Consider the following 21,842-nt stretch of genomic DNA (forward strand, 5'->3'; position numbering starts at 1 on the left):
ATCTGTATTAACAACACACTAACTCATTTAACCTGATACGACGGTTACTTTAATACCCTAAATATCGTTGTGAATAATCCTAAATTGATAGGAAAAGGATTATGCCATAATGATCTCTTCACAATTGGCAAATTCAGGACACTGTGTTTCAAATATTAATTAATTTGTTAATTTTTATAAACAATAATATAAATGACGGTTGATTAGTCTGCTAGTGACTGTCCTTGCCGGACAACTACCGGTTTTATTGTAACGCTTCCGGATCCTGAAAATAGTGGAAGGATTGATTCGTTCCCGGGACTGGCGGAAAATTGATTAACTATTCTTCATCCTGCAGTTTTTTAATTAAATATTTATTTTCAATTTTTATATTTTCGAAAAATTAAAAATAAGTTGAAAAAATATGTTTACCAACTCTAACCAATAACCAAAACTTTGAAGCATACACGCCAGACGTACAAGCAGACGTCAGGTTTGCACTGCATTGAAAACGGACAAGTAGAGCTCTGTACAGAAAAAAAACACTACGGAACCTAAACATAAACGAACTCCAATCTGACCTACACAGAAACCCAACAGCGACAGACCACCGCCATATAAGCTAACTCAAATCACCCACACCGATACAAAAAGTCTAAAATCAGAACCAAAACTATAAAAAACATATCAGAAACAAGACTTACAGGCAGAAAAGGACAAACGAAGCCAACAGGGAAACTAAAATCAGTACCAGTAAGTAATGAAAAGTACAAGCACGAACTATAAACAATAAAAACATATCCGACAACAAAAGCCATAGACAGAAAAGGAAAAACATATCCGCACACACTTTCGAAGCAAAGTGAAACATATCACACAACGTCTACAGAGACAAAATGACCAAAATCAATACCACAATGAAAAGTACAAACAGGAACTATAAACAATAAAAAAAACCCAGAAACAATACCTACAGACAGAAAAGGACAAAAATAAGAACCGCTAACGAAAAAAAAATAAACAAAACCTACAGAGGCATTAAAATCAGTACCACTTAGCAAGGAAAAGTACAAACACAAACTATAAAAAATAAAAAACGTATCAGACAACAAAAGCCATGGACAAACATATCAGCAAACACCTTCAAGCAAACTGAATTAAATCAATACTATTACTCAATAAAAAGTATAAAAACGAACTACACACATATTACACAACGTCTACAGAGACAAAATGACCAAAATCAAGACCACACTGGAAAGTACAAACAGGAACTATAAACAATAAAATAATAATAAACAACAATAGCTAACGATTAAAAAAAATTAGAACACTAACCCCCCATAATAATTAATTTTATTCGCAGAAGTATTTTTACAATACTGTTAAGAAAAATAGGTCCCCGAAATAACTGCAAAACATATCACACACATATACGTTGATGACAGAAGACGACGATAACAACAAAAACCTAAATACTGATACTGAATATATAGATACTGAAATCCTGAGAAAAAAAACATATAATACACTAGAAAACAATATCGGTATAAATGTTTTGGATCTAAACAATCACTAAAACTGATAGCTACAGTTCAACATATACAGAATATCATACAAGCCGACTCAAACAAATCCTACCGGCACAAAATCGCAGAACTCAGTACACAATTTTTGAAAAATGGCAAAAAGAGGGAAAATTCAAAAGGTGCGGTTGAGTTGGGAAGTTGGTGTCCGAAGTTGGGATCGAGGTCACGATAGTTCAAGTGTTAGAGCAGCGGCGTATCTAGCCAAAGATCGTGGGTTCGAATCCCGCTCCATTGACTTTTTTATCTCAACTAAAAACCTTAATTGTCAGTACACAATATCGACTACAACACAAATACAAAAATAGCCATTAACTGGACCAAATTAACTTACGGAATGAAACGTATAAATCAAGAACTTCATTTAACAAATTAGGCATAAAGAAGATTAACAATAAGACATTGACAAAACCATACAACTGTACAAATATTGCATATACACAATAAAATATAAATGCGGAAACAAGTTGTATAGTAGTATACAAATACATATAATATCGATTAGAGGCAATTTCAAACTGCTCACCTCATAGAAACTACGAACAAACCCCATGAACATACACACATGAATACAGACATACAATATACTCTGTGAGTTTTTATTCTCATTAATAACTCTGTATCGGATAGGATTTCTACATTTTCTGGCGTACCTCAGGGTTCTCACTCCGAGTCCATATTATTTCTTGTTTATTTCAATGATGTCTGTAATACTACAGGATTGTAAGTTTTCTTTATTGGCGGATGATTTAAAATTTTTTAATTCAGTGTCTTCTATTCACGACTGTGTTGGTTTACAGAGGGAACTGGACTGCTTCAATAATTGGTGCGAGCAGAATCGTCTTCCTTTGAATATTAACAAATGCAAGGTAATTAAATTTTCTAAAAATATCCGACCTCGTGACTTTGATTGTTTTGACTATTTCGTTGATGGGCAGAGATTGGAAGAGGTTGAAACTATCGACCTTGGTGTCGTTTTCAGAAGAAAGGGTGATTTCAGTGACCATATCAAACAGATTCGAGGTAAAGCTCTACGCAATCTTGGCTTTATTACTAGGTTTTCTAGAAATTTTAAAATCAACTTGGCAGTAAAAATATTATATCAATCCCTCGTTCGTAGCTATCTGGAATATGCAAGTGTCGTGTGGTCCCCTTACTACGTTGGTGAGATTAGCGACTTGGAAAAGGTACAAAAGAAAGCTCTGTGCCTCAGCGACCACTTAGGAACCATAATTTGTTCTTTGTTCCACACTATAAAACAGAATATGAACTAAATTCACCCCTACCGAGGATAATAAGATTGCTGAATCATTATTCTAATGAAATAGATGTATTTCGCGATTCCTTGAATTCAGTTAGAGTTAAATTAAAATTCACTAATTTCGTGATCCGCTTGACCAATTAAACATTACAATTAATTAAGGTTTTTAGTTGAGATGAAAAAAAGTTAATGGCACGAGAGGGATTCGAACCCACGACCTTCGGCTAGATACGCCGCTGCTCTACCACCTGAGCTATCGTGACCTCGATCCACTCGGACATCAACACCCCATCTCAACCTACGACCTTTCGAATTTTCATTCTTTTTGCCATTTTTCAAATGTCGTGTAATCGGTTTGGATTCTCGACGACAATTGAAATGGCGAATCCCCCTCGTGCCATTAACTTTTTTTGATCTCAACTAAAAACCTTAATTAATTGTTAAATTAAAATGTTTACTTGCCTTGAATCATTAAGCCTTGTGTTTTTGTTATTATTGCTTTGTTAATTTGTTCTTTTTGTTATTATGTGCCTTTTTTAACTACTCCTCTTGTAGATTCTTTCTGTTGGAGTTATAATAAATAAATACATACATGAACCCTCCCATAATACAGGACGAAAAGGACGAAACACCTGGAAATTTACAAACACAGCACATTTAACTTTCAAAACCTCATAAACACAAAAATTAACAAGTATTCACATACATCAGCACTATACTAATTAAAAACAAAAGAACGAAGAGCATAAAGACATAAAGACCAACCAACTGGCAACAATAAAAAACTCAGACTTAATCCACCAAAGCACCGACAAATATATATTACTTCGACTCAAACACCTTATAAAGGAGACTTGATTTTACAGAAAGCCCACATACGAAACACTGAAGATGGGGTCGTACAAACAGCTAGGATGACAGACAGAAATGATCGGAAACAATCAATCTACAAGAAGAAGCCAAAAAACAAAATTGTTTTCCTTTCACATGCATTTAAATAAAAGAAACTGAACTAAGAAAAATAAGGGAAAGCCCACTGCTGAAGACTGATGTTGAAACGAGTTTGACGGGCCAACAAAGCAAGGGTAGGCAGACCAAGATGGCCAGTAACGGCCAAATTAAAGGTTCATCGCGACCCAGAGAATTCTAAAACGACACGACGCACATATGCACTAAATTAAACAATAAACTGATACATTCAATAGAATGAAATGTCACTTAAGACATAAGAAAACACCTGGTATTGTACAAAACGTGTGGTGATTAGTGACCGTTAGCCGATGATTATTCAGAAATCGTAAACGGTCTGGTGTGACGTAGGTTTCATAAAAACATTTTCTTTATCGTGCTAACGTTCGGGCACTCTCAACACGATACGCAAGAATGGCACAATTACGCAGAAAACAAACACGCCCTGAAGATGATCTCAATAAAGATCGAAACGTTGGCACGATAAAGAAAATGTTTTTCTGAAACCTACATCACACCAGACCGCATCTCACCATTTCCGAATAAAACAGACAAGGCTTACCCACTTAAAAAAAAAATGAATCGCATCACCGAACAGATAGAGCATTAATGGAATAATGACGGACTAATATATTATGCAACCCACCTCCAAATAACCCAACAAAACCCTCGACAATACAGAGAAGCTTCATGACGAAATGGAGAAAATTGGACACACATGAAAAACAACGGATTCAACCCGACGAGACCCATATACCGCAAATCAACAACAACTCACGCACATCATTCACTCCATTCAAAACATTATACAAGTTGAACAGAAAATGGACCACTGTCATAATAACCAACCAGATATGTCAAAGACGGCGACAGTGAAAAACAATCGACACACCTTTCACTAACTTACAAAGGAACTCGATTGAATGTCCTCAACCAAGAATGTTGCAGAAACATGCTGGTGGTATGACGAAATGCTTAGCTTCTATTAATCGCTCAAGACCGAAATTTGCTAGGTAGACAATCAGAGCTTGACATCTTTGGCATTGTTTGATATTTGACCCTGATAAAGAATGCTGTGATCATTTCAGTACTTCTGGACTTACTTTGAACTCTGCTACCGAACGGGCATGTATACTCACCCTTCTTCTAACAATCTTCAATCAAGCCCTCTACTTTCTTTTTCATTTTGGTCGTTAACCGACCTTCCGTGTCCGCCATCTTCTTCCGAGAATTTTTAAAAATGTTCACGCAAAAATTGCGATGTGAATGTATCAAAGTTCGCCCAAACCTCGTTAAGAAGTTTAGTTTATCTCAAAATGTGTAATAAATGAATGAATTATCGATTGAAATAGGCAAAGTCGGTTGCGATAGTTTTGACCGACAGTTAGCATACCGTATAGGTCAGGCGTCGCATATTTTTGAAAACGAAAGTGGAGCTTGTTCCAGTACGATGAACCCAGACGTAATGGAGTAGTCGGTGACCTTCGGTGAAAGAGCCGCGTGTACTTGCGGGTGCTTTCTCTCTGTTCTTATCATTGTAATTTTAATGATTATCGGCTCGTAGTCATAATATGTCCAGGATGAGAACACGGCGATTCTGGGCGGCCAATATAAAAACAATCCGGAAGTACGGCAGCTTAACACGGGTTAAATTTACCAGAACTACAGTTCGACTGTCCGAACAATTATTTTAACAGATTTACAATACATCTAAACATACGCAAACACCAATTCCTATTTTATTACAGGAGGAAACAAGTTACTTGAAAGACTCGATCGTTGAAATTCGTTGTATTTTTTAATAATTTTATACTGTTGTGAATCAATTAGACACACACACACACACACACACACACACACACACACACACACACACACACACACACACACCTCCAGATGTTGTGGCGGGAAATTAGTTCATTGTTCTAGACAAATTATTACTATTTTATTCGTTTTTATGATTTTTCTAAAAGATATCAGTTCTCATGAATGTTAAGGTCTCGCGTATCCTTCTTTTTCCGTAGAAATCGTACATGCCTACTCACCCACATAATCCACACCCATTATAACACGAAGAAAAATTTGTTCATTGCTCTAGACTGATTCTTAGTGACTGTTTTATTTATTATTATGGTTTTTCTAAGAGATAACAACGCTAATGAACTATTGTTAAGGTCTCGAATATTCTCCTTTTTCTGCAGACATCATACATGTCCTGACATACATAAAACTATATATAACTCGGAAAAAAACGTGTTCATTGGTACACACCCTTTTTGACTATTTTCATTTTTGTATGGTTTTTTCTAAGAGCTGTCAGTGCTGACGAACTATTATGGTTACAGAAATGCTCGTTTTTCCTGTAAGCATCGTACATGTCTCGAAACCTACTAACACCTCCATATAGTACGAAGAAAAATTTGTTCATTGTTCTAGGAAAATTCTTACTGACTATTTTATTTATTATTATGGTTTTTCTAAGAGATAACAACGCTAATGAACTAGTGTTAACGTCTCGAATATCCTCCTTTTTCTGCAGACATCATACATGTCCTGACATACATAAAACGGTATATAACTCGGGGAAAAAAACTTGTTCATTGCTCTATACAAACCCTTTCTGACTATTTTCATTGTTTTTATGTTTTTTTCTAAGAACGGTCAATGCTGATGAATTAGTGTTAAGGTCTGGAATATCTCCATTTCTATAGACATCATACATAAAACAGTATATAACTCGGGGAAAAAACTTGTTCATTGCCTTTCTGACTATTTTCATTATTTTTATGGTTTCTTCTAAGAGCTGTCTCTGCTGGTAACAGTAACAACGAACTATTATGGTCACAGAAATGCTCGTTTTTTTCTGTAAGCATCGTACCTACTAACACCTCCATATAGTACGAAGAAAAATTTGTTCATTGTTCGAGACAAATTCTTACCGACTATTTTATTTATTATTATGATTATTCAGAGATCGTGAGATGCGGTCTGGTGTGATGTAGGTTTCAGAAAAACCTATTTTTTATCGTGCCAACGTTTTGATCTTTATTGAGATCATCTTCAGGACTCAAAGTGTTTGTTTTTGTGTAATTGTGCCATTCTTGCGTGTCGTGTTGAGAGTGCCCTGGTGGTTTATTATTATGGTTTTTCTAAGAGATAACAATGCTGATGAACTAGTTTTATGGTCTCGAGTATCCTTCTTTTTCTGTAGGCATCGTCCATGCTGCAAACGTTCTTAATACCCATATAACACGAGTAAATATTAGTTCATTGTTCTGTATTGTCATTCTTACTTTCTGTCTATTTTATTTGTTTTTTTAAATTTTTCTAAGAGATATCCGTGTTGATGAACCACCATTAAGATCTCAGGTATGCTTACTTACGTAGTTAATACACGAAGAAGAATTTGTTTATTGTTCTAGACAGTCCTCCTGACCATTGTATTTATTTTTATGGTTTTTCTGAAAGATATTGGTGCTAATGAACTATATATGTACTTGTTTTTGGATGCATCGTGCCTACCCCCACTTATGAATCCTACATAACAGGAGAACAATTGTTCTTGGTGTTTCTAAGAAGTGGTCCGACGGGCTAAATTTAAACACGGATGTAGCCTGGACTGGCATCTTCCAATATGGTCTTCCAGTAGGATATTGCCAAAGAAAGTGAGTTTTGATATCCGGCTCAAATGGTCGAAGGCTCAACCGGTTCACATGGGACGTCCTACGTCCCGGGGCATAACGGCCGAAAGTTTATCGGACTTTCCCTGAAATATGAATTAAAGAATTTATTTATAAAAGGTATTTTATCCGGTCAGGACGCAGAAAGTCAGGGGAGTCGTTCGAACACACTTCCAACTTAACTTGGGCAAACCTTTTACCTATTATTGGCAGCATCAAAGCATGGGTTCCGGTACAAGAATTCTGCTGCTAACCGACCCTAGAAGATGGTTCAGCATAACCATGATATAGTAGTTGTAAATTTTAAAATTATCTAATCCTGATAAAACGAAAAATCTTCAAATAAATACTGAGTTGTTCAAGCTTTCTTTTATCTGAAACTGCTTGGAATATGGGCTCTCTCCTGAACCCAAATTTCGTTCCACTAATTATTCCGGTGCCACGATTTTTCTTTAGTGTTCAGATTCAAATTTGGCCTAGTAAGCATTGTATTTAGTTCGAGCCAAGCTGACGAGGGGGAAACGTTAGATTTCGACTTTTTTAGGTCTGTCGAGTACGTTTTGAATGGGTAACGGTTAGCCAAATCAGGTTGGCGGCCAGAACGGCACGTACTGTTTCAAGATAAGCTGGATAGTTCCAAACTTACCGCCTGACGTTAAGCAAACAACTGGAGAGTAAATAACTTCAAAATTCCATCAAAGTCGCCGGGCCTCAGAGTGACTAACATAATTTAGGTTCGGCGGTAGACCTACAAGGGATCGTGGTTGTTGCTGCCCTTCTGTAATAATCAAAAAACTTTTTGGATTGATTGAAAGATCTGATGTGATTTTCTCTTGCAGTAAATAATTTGTTCAAATGTCCAATTTGTCTTCTGCCACTGAGATGTTGATCCGGGCTTCTCGCGTTAATGGAGAATAAAAGGGACAAAAGAGAGAAGCTATAGGTACCAAGTAAGTTACCCAGTGACGGTTCAACAGCTCCCAAACTGTTGAGCAATTTTCCACTTCCTCATATTGGAATCAAATGAGCTCTTTTGGGCAAAAGGTGGCCACCAACTTCGGGTTATCATAAGAATTGGTACATCCAGATGTTCGTTTCATTAATCGCTTTGATTGACTTCGATATGCTAATGTCATTACTATATTTTGCCTATTTTATCTTATTTAAATACACATAAAAATATTATAATGTATAAGTTGGTGTATATTAAATATTATAATGAATTGTGTAAATTTCTTTATGAATATTATTGTGAATTTCTTGTTCTTGTTACTAAGAATCAATGAATGGATGTGTAATCTGCAAATAAAACCGCTTTAACAAGGGTATTGTCGGAAGGAAAAAAAATATAACACAAAATTGACCCTAGTGTATTATCATTTAACCATTCCTTTGTCCTGACTGTGTGATCTTTGACCTGTGGAACAACTTGGATCCCGCAGTTTATCCGTTCGCTTTCAAGACACCCACGACTGGGATTAATTTCCCAATTCGATAAGATACACGTTCCCGAAACACGTCCACTCCTAAGTTTTTTCCTCCTTCCTCCTTAGGTGATTTTCAAACTGTCCTGTGGCTATCTGACCCGAACCTGTTAATCCTTTCGTAAAAGAAGGCGCTTCTTCCGGTTTTGTTCCTGACGAAAAGCTTTCTTGTGCGGAACAGAAGAATTTTTTTATATTTCATCTAGCCACAAGTATCCTTGTAGTATTAAAGACAATTAATTAATTTTTATGTAAGGGATTGATTGAAATAAAAAAGCTAGTGTCATGAGCGGGATTCGAACCCACGACCTTAGGCTAAATACGCCGCTGCTCTACCACTTGAGCTTCGATCCACACGGACACCAACTCCCCATCTCAGATCCACTCGGATCGAAGTCACGATAGCTCATGTAGAGCAGCGGCGTATTTAGCCGGAGGTCGTGGGTTCGAATCCCGGTCGCGACACTTTTTCATTTCGACCAATACCTTACATAAAGATTATTTAATTGAAAGAAGTTATTTGGTCAATCGGACCACGAAATGTAATGGATTACTGACATTGTCAAACTGTTCACGAGTCTTAAAAGTTGGATTTTCGATTGCTGTTTTCCTGTTTGGTAACTTAATGATTTATGTTATTGATTTTCAGTTGATCCAGTTCTTTTCGCTACAACCTAGCTTTGCAAGCACGGTCGTACGAGAAGTGCAAAAATAAATCTCAGACTTTTGTTCCAACTATAATTATATATTATTTTAGAGTGGAATCAATCAGCCAAGAACTATCGCAAAAATAGCGATCATAACGGATTCAAAATTGGTTGGTGAATGCACGGTGAGTTGCTTTTGAGAAAGTTAGCCCGTCACGATGGACAATTTCCATCAATTTCTAAAAAGCTTAATTTTAAATTTATCAAGGTTGATTATTTAAAATTATTTATTTATTATACAACACTTACGTAGTAAATAAAAGATTATTTTTTAAAGGGAAAAGATGCTTATTTGATATCGTGACATACACTGCAGTGTCATTAATTTAATAATTTATAGCTAATTTGATGATCATGATCATTTGAATCTAAATACCTAGTGTTGTAACAAAAATCAGAAATAAAATTATTTTGTGAGAATTCTTTGTTGCATGTGCGAGGTGATGAATCGGCAGTTTGGTCGTTTCTTTTTAGGTCTGTCAGGCGCTTTTCGACATTTCGCCAACTTCAGTATACGTATGGTTAAAATACGGTCAGGGATATAAGCGGGCCGTGGCACAGACACAGACCCAGCACTGAAAATGGAGAAATGCTAAAACGTGTCTGACCAACCAAAACAGCGATTATATGTAAACCAAAGTGACCTGTACCGACCAAATATTTTTTTTATTAATGTTTGCTTAACTGTTCGTTGATTTTGATACAAAAAAAATAATCGCACAAAAAGTAAGCAGAGACTGTCCTAGCACAATCTGGCATCATTTATGTAATTTGCTAGTGCTTATCAATTATATAGTGCCCTCCTGTTTGTCAATTCGTTCCATTTTCGTTTCTTACGAAGCTCGTCCTAAAGATTCTTGAAGGAGGATGCTTCCAACTTGGAAACGAAAGTGATCCGGTTCCGACCCCTCTTCCGACAGATTCTATATAAACGAAACTTTCCCTTCGGACTCTACAGTTCTGCACAGACTTGCTAACATGAAACGCTGGGTGAGTCGAAAGTAAAACCGATCAAATTTAAACATTCTTCGACTGCATGAAAAAATCTTTTTGGATAAAATTGAAGTTTCTTTACTTTTTCTAACATTTTTGTACTATGTGGTTTGGTCGTTTCTGGTCGTCTTTGTCTGCTTTTCCGGACAGTTCAAGAAGATCGGAAACAACCAAATTGGTCTGCTCGTCCAGTCAAGTACAAGGATAGTTGGAAACGCCCAAGATGTTCGGAAACGACAAAACGGTCTGCTATCATTCCGCATGTATTCGAATTCAGCCATTATACCATGAAAATGGTTTAGATAGTTTATTGCGAAACAGTTTTCTGACCACCTCTATCTGCTTTTCCAAGCATAGACAGACCATGATGATCGGAAATGATCTAACAGTCTGCTTTACCTTTAATAAGTATACCAAGAGAATTGAAAATGTTCAAATTGGTTTGCTTTTCCTGCCATGCACAGACCAAGATTATCGAAAATGTCCAGATTGGTTTGTTTTTCTAGGCATAGCAAGATGATTGGTCATTTCGGGCATAGGCAGACCAAGATTCTAGGAATGACGAAACTGGTTTGCTTTTCAGACGTAGGCAGACCAAGTTTCTAAGAAATGAAAATTTCCCAGGCATAGGCAGAACAAAAAGATCGGACACGATCAAACTGGGTTGCTTTTCCAGACATAGGCAGACCAAGAAGAACGGAAACTACTAAATTGGTCGGTTTTCCAGTCATCCCGCCATCACCAATATGTTCGGAAATGGTCAAATAATTGTTATCATCCCATATTTATTCACGAGTTAGCATTATTTCAAGAAGATGAATTTGGTGGTTTTTGTAAAAATATTTTTGCAATAGTTTTAATATTACCATTTTGAAATTTTGATGTTGTTTTCAGGTGGTTATATGGGGCTTAGTGGTCTGCACCGCGGGAGAGGCGCCGAATTCAAAGTTCCTAACTCTTAAGGAAAAAAGGGCCCCTATAGCCGTGGGGTCACCGCAGAAATCTCCAGGAGGCTACTTTTCCAACGGATACACCGAGAACAGAAGTCAGCTGGACCAAACAAAGTATACAGACAGAGTTACTTACAAAGCCCCATCAAACAGTTTTGTACCTGTAAATCCATACCAAGGGGCTAATGGATACAACACGCCAGTTCAAACATATCCATACAGCTTGACTTCAAATCTGTTCAGCGCACCCAATGTCGGCTTGCCTACACCTTCGTCAGGAGATTTTTCAAGCCTGTACCAACTGTCTTCTTCTCCATTCAATTTTTATACGCCGCAGTTTGATTTCAACGTGCCGGTTCCTTCACTAAACGGTGGCAGTTACCCTTCAGCATCCGTCATGCTTCCTAGCGTAACAAAACTCGGTCCAGTGACTTTCGGTGTTGGCCATGGTGGATTAGCTGACACTTCTAGATAGTTAAACACAACGTTCTTAATCATAAGGTAGTTGATTTGTCCTGTGCCATCGTGTAACACCTCATTCTAAAAGAGGAGATACAACCTTGTTATTTTTGGGTCAATTTCATCGAAGATCCATCAGGGGTTGAACACCTGTAACCTGATCCCATTTGTCCTAATTCTTATTATATTTATTGTACATATATTATGTAGTGTATATTTCTTCTGTGAATCCAAATCTGATATTAAGTATTTAATTAACAAATATAATGTAATCTTTCTAACAGTTTGATTTATTTATTCCTTTAACCAATTTTGGAATTGAACACAATATCAATGTCTATGACCAGAGAGTATAAGTCTAACTAAAACATTATAAACAGTGTATTGTATCTTTTTTTTTTATATTTTTTTTTTTAAACAAAGGTTATTAATTCAAAAGGCCGAGAACACTAGAAGTATGTATTACATGATACTTTCTATATCTATAGGTGCTTCCTAACAACTGACGATGTAAAACATAAGGTCTTGGTTACGTAAAATTGAACAGGATAACATAGAATTTAAAGCATCTAAATAAATGCATCGAGAAAACTTCAGAAAATTTAAAAAGACATGACATTGACAACTACCTATGCTAAACTGACAGACATCTAGTTATTGATGTACTTAGAAATGAAAACACTAAAATCAAGACCTTTCAAAATGAGAAAATGATAAGGTTAAGTTTACACAATAACCTGTTTAAGTCTCAGGAGAGGAAAGAATTGTCTTCTGCATCACCCTCCCCCCCCCTAAAAAAAAGTGAAAAAGATGTTAAGCTGGGTTTCCATTGCGCGAAAAAATCACACATGCAACTAAACGCAAGAATCACTTGCAAAACACGCTCGGGTTAACCATTTCCATGAGGCGAAACAAAGTGAGCCATCAGTTTGCGCGAGACAAGAATGCCATTTATAACTACACCTACAGTGTTTCTTATCATGGCAATACTTTTTGTCTTTTGTCTTTGGTGAATTTTCATGGTCATTTCCTTCCACACTCCTCTCTCATGTTCTTGATATGATGAGGTATATCTTTACATAAAAATCTCTCTCTGATACATTCGAATAAGTCAAATGTAGTCCTCCTGGTTCATTCTCACGAGACAAGTGCGTTTACACAGAGAGACAAACAACGCGAAACACATTGACGTCCACTAAAAAACTGACTGCCTGTCGGCTGACCCCGAAACATCCTCGTGCCAAAGTTTCGCAGTCCCACCTAGATATCAAATGCAAGAAAAGTTTTGTGAGTGATTTTCGCACAGTGGAAACTTGGCTTTACAGCAAGGGGCGGTTGGGATTCTTTGTACTGCTCATAGAGTAGATTGCCTGAGCATTACTAGAATGATGAGAACAGCCCCCACTGACGGCCGGAAGTCCTCCTGAATCTACCACCAGTATACATTTTCATCTTCATCCAAGGAAAGGCTGTAGACACAATGCAGAGATAGGATCCAATAAGCTATTTGCGTAACAAGTATCAATTAAAGCTTCAGACAGATGAGGTCCTGTGGATGCCTGTTGATGCCATAACCCCCAAATACAGATTTGGCACCCCAAAAAAAATTAAAATACCTGTTAGAACAATTTGGGGGAAAGGAATCCCAGTTAATGCTAACTACGGAATCAAGGAGCTTGTACCTATGGAAAACTAGGGCATAAAATTCCTATAAATCCCTGGCTTTCAAGTGAGATGTGACTTTGTCCATTGTGCCAACATTAAAGGCTAGGTATTATTAACAAAAGAATATGCATCTACTCAGACAGCCATGTGGCACTAAGGGCAACTACTAGAATTATCACATCAGTAGTAAGGCAGGCATTTGAGATTGTATCAGGAATAAAATTACTCTTGTTTGGGTACCCAGGCACACAAGGCAAAGGGGCAACGAAGTGGTCGATTGGCCAAGGAAAGTCGGGTGCCCCAAGGCTCTAGCATCTCTCCTATCCTTTTTTCCATTTATATCAATGATCTGCCCGACTCCATCCAGGTAACTATCACCTATATGTCGATGACTCCCAAATATACATATCCTTCCACCCTTCCGATCTTCACTCGGCCACTCTCAAGATCCAAAAAGACCTAAACTCCATCAACGAATGGGCCCATAAAAATTCCCCAGTCCTCAATCCGTCCAAATGCAAGAAAAGGGGCTGCCACACCGCTAATAGGACCTGAACCCTTCTGTGGAATAGGAACACACACTATCAACGAATACCTCAGACAGAAGGATAAAAAGAGAATGAGCGAACTTTGGAACTCACTTATTGGACACAGACAATCCAAGAATTTTCTAACCAACTTTGGTAAGAAAGAAATCACAGAATGTGTCAAAGGAAGCAGGAACAGACTGCGAATCCTAACAGGATTCCTGACAGGACACTGTAGATTAAATGGACATCTAAAGAAAATTGGAATAATCCAAGATGGCACATGTAGATTCTGCAAAGAAGCAGAAGAGACACCAACACACTTACTAACAAACTGCGGAGCTACACTAGCCCGCAGGAGGAAGTGTTTTGGGATGTACAATGTGACCATAGAAGAACTACAACCACTGAAACCGGGCCTATTAATCAAGTTTCTTGATGAAATAGGACTCACCAATGTGCTTTAGGCAGAGCACAGGGGATACAATAGCTCTTAAAGGGCGCAGTATACCATACCCTGAAATATTACATCTATCTATCTATCTATCTATCCGTCCAAATCCACCGCCATAATTATCGGGTCCAGGCAACTCCTCAATTCCCTCCCCAGCATCCCACCTCTCATGCTAAATAACCATCCCATCCCCTTCTGCTCTTCGGTTAAAAACCTAGGAGTAGTCTTTGACCAAAACCTTTCCTGGCATTCTCACATTTCCCAAATTTCCCGCCATTCCATTGCCTCCCTCAGCCTGTTTCGTCGGTCCTGGCTTCTCTTACCTTTCTCCAGCCGCAAACTCCTTGTATCTTCCCTTATACTTCCCTTCTTCGATTATAGCTGTTTGGCATACGGTGGTCTCTCGGAGGGGTGAACGTGCAATTGAAGCGTATTATGAATTGTTGCATAAGATTTGTGTACGGCACCCCACGGGGATCCCGGGTGTCGGGGTTGTATTCCCAAATTTCCTGGCTATTCCCCTCCTTCCGTGTACAGTATTTCCTAGGTTGCTTTCTTTTCCAGTTCATCCACACTCGTCGTCCTCCTTACATCATCCAATCCCTCCGATTCAACTCCTCACATCTCACTCGTAAGACCCGCTCATCAACATACAACCCAAACCTTCGAAAGATCCTTTCTGATCCGAGCCCCTAAACTCTGATACTCCCTTCCCCTTTCTATTCGTCACGCTGCCTCCTTTAAATCCCACTTGTATAATCATCTCCTCTCCCTCCAAGCAGAGACCTCACGTAAACATTTGTTATTTTTGTTTAATATTCTCGTAATTTTTTCTTCTGTCCTGCCTTATTGGTATACATTGTGCCAAGATTTCTATTTTTTTTTTTTTTATTCTTAACTTCTTAGAAGGAACTTCTTTTATTTATTTCATGTAAATTATTCTTAGGGGATACCAGTCCCAGAGTAAAGTTATTTTTCTTCTTCTTCTTCTTAAAAGTTCGATGAGGTCACTCTTGGCCCTGAACCCTTTGCAGCACAGCAAATTGCCAGAGAACGTCATCACACAATGAATTAAAAAATAAGTTCAATGGAATGTATAGCACAATGAAAAAACATTAAGCAAAAGACCATAGCAGAAACTAACAGTAGAACTACTGAACCTAGGGCCATTATAACTAGAATTATAGTACTGCTGACTCTGGAGACATACTAATAGGCTCAGAGTAGCAGAACAAATCCTGTACAGATAATTCCAGTAAGAAGAAGGAACAGTGAAACGTCTTCTGTTGGAAGGATCCTGGGGGAGGGAAATGCCAAGGACTGAAGGTTATAAACGGGAGAACAGTAAACCTTTAATACTCGCGGTTTTGACATTTGTGGTTTTCACTACACATATGAAAAAATGAGGAAAGCTATGGCATTTGCAGAAGTCCAATTTCTTTATTCGCGTAAAACAAATAGTTGGGTGAACAATTTTAATTTCACATCGAAAATAATCCTTTTTTTCTTATTTTGTTTTATTCTCTTACAGATTTTGGCCGCAAACTGCCTCCTCTTCCAAAAAAAAACCCGTCGACCCTTGGTAAAAGAATAAAATTTTTGGACATGTTACGTTTTTTATGCAGGCAAAAGCTTTTCTTCAAAACAGCTCAGAGAAATTTTAACCTTGAGGCAATAACTTATTAAAAAAGCAATGGATTTCGACCCATCTTTAAATCGAAGTTTTAAGTTTAAAAGGGTTGTCCGATTCAAACCTTATGTGGAAATTTTGAAAGAAATTAATTATTTGGCAAAACATCGAATAATTAATAGTTATTTCTTTCCTAGCACATCAAAAAATACAAACAACGAAAACAATTAACATTTTCAAACACTGTTATGTCTTCCATTACATTTATTTTGTATAAACTTTTTTTTAGTCCTGAATTTTTGGTGTCATGTAACATGCTTTTTATAGCATAGGAAAATAGATTCAACATTCGCGGGTGTAACGTTCACGGCAGTTTTCTAGAACCGAACACCCGTGAATGTTAAGGGATTACTGTATTTACCAAGTTTTGGGAAATGATAAAAACCCTTATGCTTAACAAAGAACTGTAGTCAATGGACATTGCATATTAGTCCAATACTGATCTGGTGCAAAAGGTCATGTTATGGACTGAATGAACATTTGATTTTTTAAAAATATGTTTGTTGTGGTCACATTTACTTTGATTTTAATCGATTTAAACTTTACTTTCAGTTCAACTAGACCCAAAAGACCAGGATGATCTGGCCAAACCACCAATTTTTTATTATCCTTCTTTTGTGCCATCATGGAATGGACTATCTCTATTGTAATATTTTTATTGACAAAATTGAGTAAGTATTGATTCAGTCAATAAAAATAGTAAATAAATATTATAAAAATTTCTATAGTATACAAAAAAATATAAGGAAAGTAAAAAATATAAAAGAACATTCCTGGGTATTTTAATAAAATTTTGATCAATAAATTTATCTGATATTAATTAATATATCCATAATTTTGATCATATGACCACATAGTTTTACCATCCCTACTAATAGCGTAGAATATACAATCGTATATTTTTCAAGTTAGATCGTCTTACGTACAAGGCAGAGCCAATAATCTAATTGCAAGAGAAAGAGAGGATGCTAAATTGATAAGTTAGATTTGAAATTAATTAACAATTTGTCATATGCACAATACAGTAAACAAATCCTTAATGGTTAATGATACTGAAGTAGAACAAATTGAACTATATCTTTATTTTGAACATGTCTGATCACCAAAGTTTGATACAATTTAACAAATACTACTTAAGCCCAATAAAAACATTTCCTTTAATTGTATAACGCATATGTGTACAATTTTCGTGAATTTTTCTATTTTAACAGCATGGGGGATCTTTTGAACTCAGGAAAATTATTTAAATAGACTGACTAAAAATTACTATTTAAAAATTTAAGCTTTTGCCGAAAGCATTTGAAGATCAGAAAGGCATTTCTTAATGTTCTCTTTTTCTTGGGCATCGGAAATCGATTTGAGGACATTCGAAACGACCCATTGAACCATATGTTTCTGAGCAATTACTTGATCGACCCTCTGTTTTTCCAATTGGTAGTCTAAACGCTTTTTCACCTGTGCACAAATAGAATTAAATCAAAAACCATCTTTTTTTTTTTCAAATAAAAAATTACAGAGCAAATTTAAATTACCTCTGAATAAACTTTCATAGCTCTTTCTCTGTAAGTTGCTTCAAGTTGCAATTTGACGTTTTCCCGTTTGGCGTCTAAAAGGAGATACTGGCCCTCTGCCCGCCATTGTGCTTCCTCCTCCTCTTTGATGGCGTCTTCCAACCATTTCAGATGGTTCAGACGGCTATCTCTCAGTTCGGCATCGGCTTCCTGTGTATTACAGAATCAATGAATCATACTCTACCAATTTTTATCATAACAATTACATACATCGACTTGCTTGTCGAGCCATCCGCTGATCTTTGAGCCAACTTTCATGTTGATGTAATATACAAGGCCAAAAAATGCAAAAACATAACCGAAGTCGTGTTCTATCACCCAAATTTCCTTGCTCAACAGATAAATAGGTAAACCAACGCCTAACACGTAAGGCCCTTCAGAAAAAAAAAAAAAAAAAATTCTTTAAGAACCAAAAAAACCACATTTTTCCAAATTTAAAAAAATACTACTACTATATGTCTTTATTCTTTAACGTATATACAAAGTTTACAATTCGGTAATATATCTTACAAAACAAGAAAGCTGTTCCTCATGGTTAAAACCGTCTGGGGGAAATTTAACAATACACCTTTAATCATTCAAATAGAACTACACATGTTTTAGTTTTACAAAACAAAATTTACCCATATAATAAATTAACATATCATTTTATTGAAGCAATATCAATTTCAGGAGCACCAACCTGGTTGTTGGCTTATTTTGAGGGTCTTTTTTAAGGTGTTTTTCGGGAACATTCAACCATTCAACTTATCATTTTATTGAAGCACCAGCCACCGCATTGTATTGCGTTTTGAAAAATGAAACGAGACTGAAGAGAGGGGGGCTGGTGCTCCCGAAATCAATTTTGCTTCAATAAAATAATATGCTGATTGGTTGAATGTTACTAAAAAACATCTTAAAAAAGATCTTCAAAAAAAGCCAACAACCAGGAAGGAAGAAGAGGAGAATAAATATATAATAAAGGAATATATATTATATGCACACATATAATAAATTATGATTATTATTTACATTCTGTTTAAACCGCTACCAGAGTTGTCCTCTTCTTGGTTTAATTATGTGTAACATAACAACAAAAAGTTTAACATCAAGTACATAAAATAAAATAAAAAATAAAAATCAAGTTTATATTTTGTAGTCAGATCAAAGAAATCACAACCATAAAATTATTGGCAGCCCATTGACAATAAAACTGAAATAAATAAATATTGTAAAAAAAGATAGCACCATCATTGGTCAGAGTCAGGAGAAAAGCATAAAAGATGAGAAGATAGAAAGCATAATTAATTTGGTCAGTTATGACCACTAAGCCATTAAAATATATGGATTAATTAATATAAATTTTTGTAAATCTATATATTCCCTATGCCACCAAAATTTTCACTGTGTAACATGCCGATTTCTATTAAAGCTTAATTTGGCTAGTTTTATTTTTTCCATCAAATGTATTGTGAAATTTAACTGTCATGTCAATGAGACCCCCAAATATTTATATTTTTCAACTATTTTTAAAATTTCGTTTTTAAATTTCTGTCTTTTGTTTGATTGTAAATTACATTTATTGCTTTAAAATATCATAATTTTTTATTTAGCGGTATCATCTTTAAGTTTCAAGTCGCAATACGTTTGTAAATATTGCATCATTATTTTCTAATACCAAAGGAGAATCTGCCAGTAATACCGCCTCATCAGCAAACATAACAGTTTAATGTAAAAACGTACTATGGAATGCATCGTATTGCTTTGATCCAGTGGGCAAGAGAGGGTTGCGCCTTTAAAAGTCGTATTTTTTATATTTCTTTCTTATTTGGCCTTTTCCCTTTAGAAATATTGCCATATGATTTTTTTTAAATTTGTTATTATTATTTTAGTACGTTTAATGAACTTATTTATTTTTTAATTATTGATTTTTAATTTTTATTATTGCATATTTGCTTAGTGGTCATAATCGACCATATTAATTATTATAATTAATTATTCTTTGGATCTAGCTTTTGGTTGAGATGAAAAATTCCCATTCGTGATACTAATTTTTCATCTCAACCAAAAACCTTCGATTAAAAAAAATAATTAATGGGAATTTTTTTTCTATACCCGAGCGGGAGGAGGAAGTAGAAAGGATCTCCTTATTGTACTGCCCGCTGTTTCTATATTACCTCAAAAAGAAAGGTGAACTGATTTAAGAAATATGTAAATTAATTTTAAAACCGTCATGTTACTTGCCATCAGCGTTTCAAGACTTATTGGGCCGAATATTCTGGGGTCACTATACAGCATGTGATAGGTATGCTAGGTCTAGATTTGAAATCTTTGAAGGAGAGTATATCACCAAATCATTCCCCGAGATTAAATGGTGCAAAATCTTGGGGTTTGTGATCAGGTCCAAGAGGTTTATGCAGGACACGTGAGCCGACCAAGTCCTGGGCCTTTGAGGGATGGGGTACGAGTCTACCCAGGCACTTAACCCCTCAGATCTTGATCGCCCACCCTGCATAATATATACACAGATCATCCAATAGTTTTCTCTAGTTTTCATAATCTGGACATTCTAGTATTATACGACTGGGATTTGATGGACTGTCGCATGTTGGGCAGTTAGGGGATGCCCTTATTACAATTCTATGCTTCCCACACAGGTCATGGTCAGTAAGTCGTGTGAGGCAATGAAAGATGTTGGATCACTGCCGCATCGGTTCAGTGCGCGCACCCGCTTTAGAGGCTGAATTGAACTAGTGCCTATAGCTTCAAAATCCTCTCTGGGCAGGATGCACAAAAAACCTGAGTAAAGAGCTATCCTTTACAAAAAGTAAAATCTGACCTTGGATTGGAAAAGCCTAATACCATATTAGAGAAAGTAATAAGTAGAAAATATGCTGAACCGGCATAGTCACATATTGGGTCTGTTTTCACTCGAGGGATTATTGGATTACTGGTGCAGCATGAGTTCACCGACTCGCAGACCAACACCCATCATTGTTGAGCAGAAAATACTTATGAACTTTAAGCTTTGTCATACCAGTGACGCCTGTTTTCTTGTAGAAAAGCTCGAACCATTCTTCCGGAATAAATCCATGTCTGACTTTGGATGGAAACTCCTGCCTGGTCAGTCTTGGAAAATTGACTACGTCCCGTTCCGATCCTTCTTTGCAAAGCACGTCCTCCGATCCTTGGCTCGAGCTGAACCTGGTGCAACCGCCCACCAACGACGGAGCTGCGCTTTTCAACTGGAAAGCTGGGGAAAAAAGTTCAATTTTAGAAAATTGGCCGATGACCAAGTGGGTGAAAAAAGTGGAAATGATCCGGGCGATGAAAAACACCAGCTAATCCTTTAAAAAAACTTTCCTCACCTTTTCTGAGGGCCAGCCTTGAGAGCATTTTACAAGTTTGATTCAAAATTGCCCCAATTAATTAAAAAGAAGGACCAGAAAATCAGAACCCGATCGACTGAACGAGCAGCTGATTAGGCCAAGGTAAGGTTATCTGCAGAGTGCCGTTCAACTTGGTAGACCTGACAAAAATAATTAATTAATTATCAACCCACAAAGTTACATTCTAATAAATCGAGACGATAACACACAAAAAACACGTCGTGCTTTAATTATTCAGTGAATAACGCAAAAACAACCCGACTCAGACAAAAAAACAAACGGATAAAAAAATTCTAAGGAAATTGTTTATTTTTAAAAAGCCCTCAACTTCAATAAAACACGCAGAAAAATTATTATAATCTAATTATTTAATTAGAATAAACATTTCTTTCGACTATTTAGCCTACGCCTCAAGTAAATAAAGGTAATTTATAATCAAGATAATGCCATATTTCTTTCTTTGGCACGTTTGACAAAAAATGCTAGTAATTAATTACAT

The 21,842-nt window shown here is 36.4% G+C and overlaps 2 protein-coding genes across 3 annotated transcripts; one reads left to right on the forward strand and one right to left on the reverse strand.

Annotated features, from left to right (window-relative positions):
• Positions 1-9,443: 9,443 nt before the first annotated feature.
• On the forward strand, positions 9,444-12,339 carry LOC106672513. 2 transcript variants are annotated; one of them, XR_001341270.2, is made up of 3 exons: positions 9,444-9,576; positions 9,717-9,791; positions 11,554-12,339. XR_001341270.2 is itself a non-coding variant. In XM_014404029.2 (2 exons), the coding sequence occupies exons 1-2, from the start codon at positions 10,645-10,647 to the stop codon at positions 12,082-12,084; spliced, it is 543 nt and encodes a 180-aa protein (XP_014259515.1). In that variant the 5' UTR covers positions 10,595-10,644; the 3' UTR covers positions 12,085-12,339. The 2 variants fall into 2 exon arrangements, 1 of the variants encoding a protein (XP_014259515.1); XM_014404029.2 differs by lacking the exons at positions 9,444-9,576; positions 9,717-9,791 and adding an exon at positions 10,595-10,656.
• A 5,123-nt stretch (positions 12,340-17,462) lies between these two features.
• Positions 17,463-21,471, reverse strand: LOC106672499 (ATP synthase subunit b, mitochondrial). The gene is made up of 5 exons (XM_014404005.2): positions 21,323-21,471; positions 20,992-21,207; positions 18,186-18,349; positions 17,937-18,125; positions 17,463-17,859 (listed from the first exon to the last, which is right to left on the reverse strand). Exons 1-5 carry the CDS (start codon positions 21,348-21,350, stop codon positions 17,683-17,685), a joined length of 774 nt encoding a protein of 257 aa, XP_014259491.1. The 5' UTR covers positions 21,351-21,471; the 3' UTR covers positions 17,463-17,682.
• Between the last annotated feature and the right edge of the window lie 371 nt (positions 21,472-21,842).

This window comes from Cimex lectularius, unplaced genomic scaffold, assembly GCF_000648675.2.
Source record: "Cimex lectularius strain Harlan isolate CLEC.00 unplaced genomic scaffold, Clec_2.1 scaffold64, whole genome shotgun sequence".
In the NCBI taxonomy this organism is placed as follows: domain Eukaryota; kingdom Metazoa; phylum Arthropoda; class Insecta; order Hemiptera; family Cimicidae; genus Cimex; species Cimex lectularius.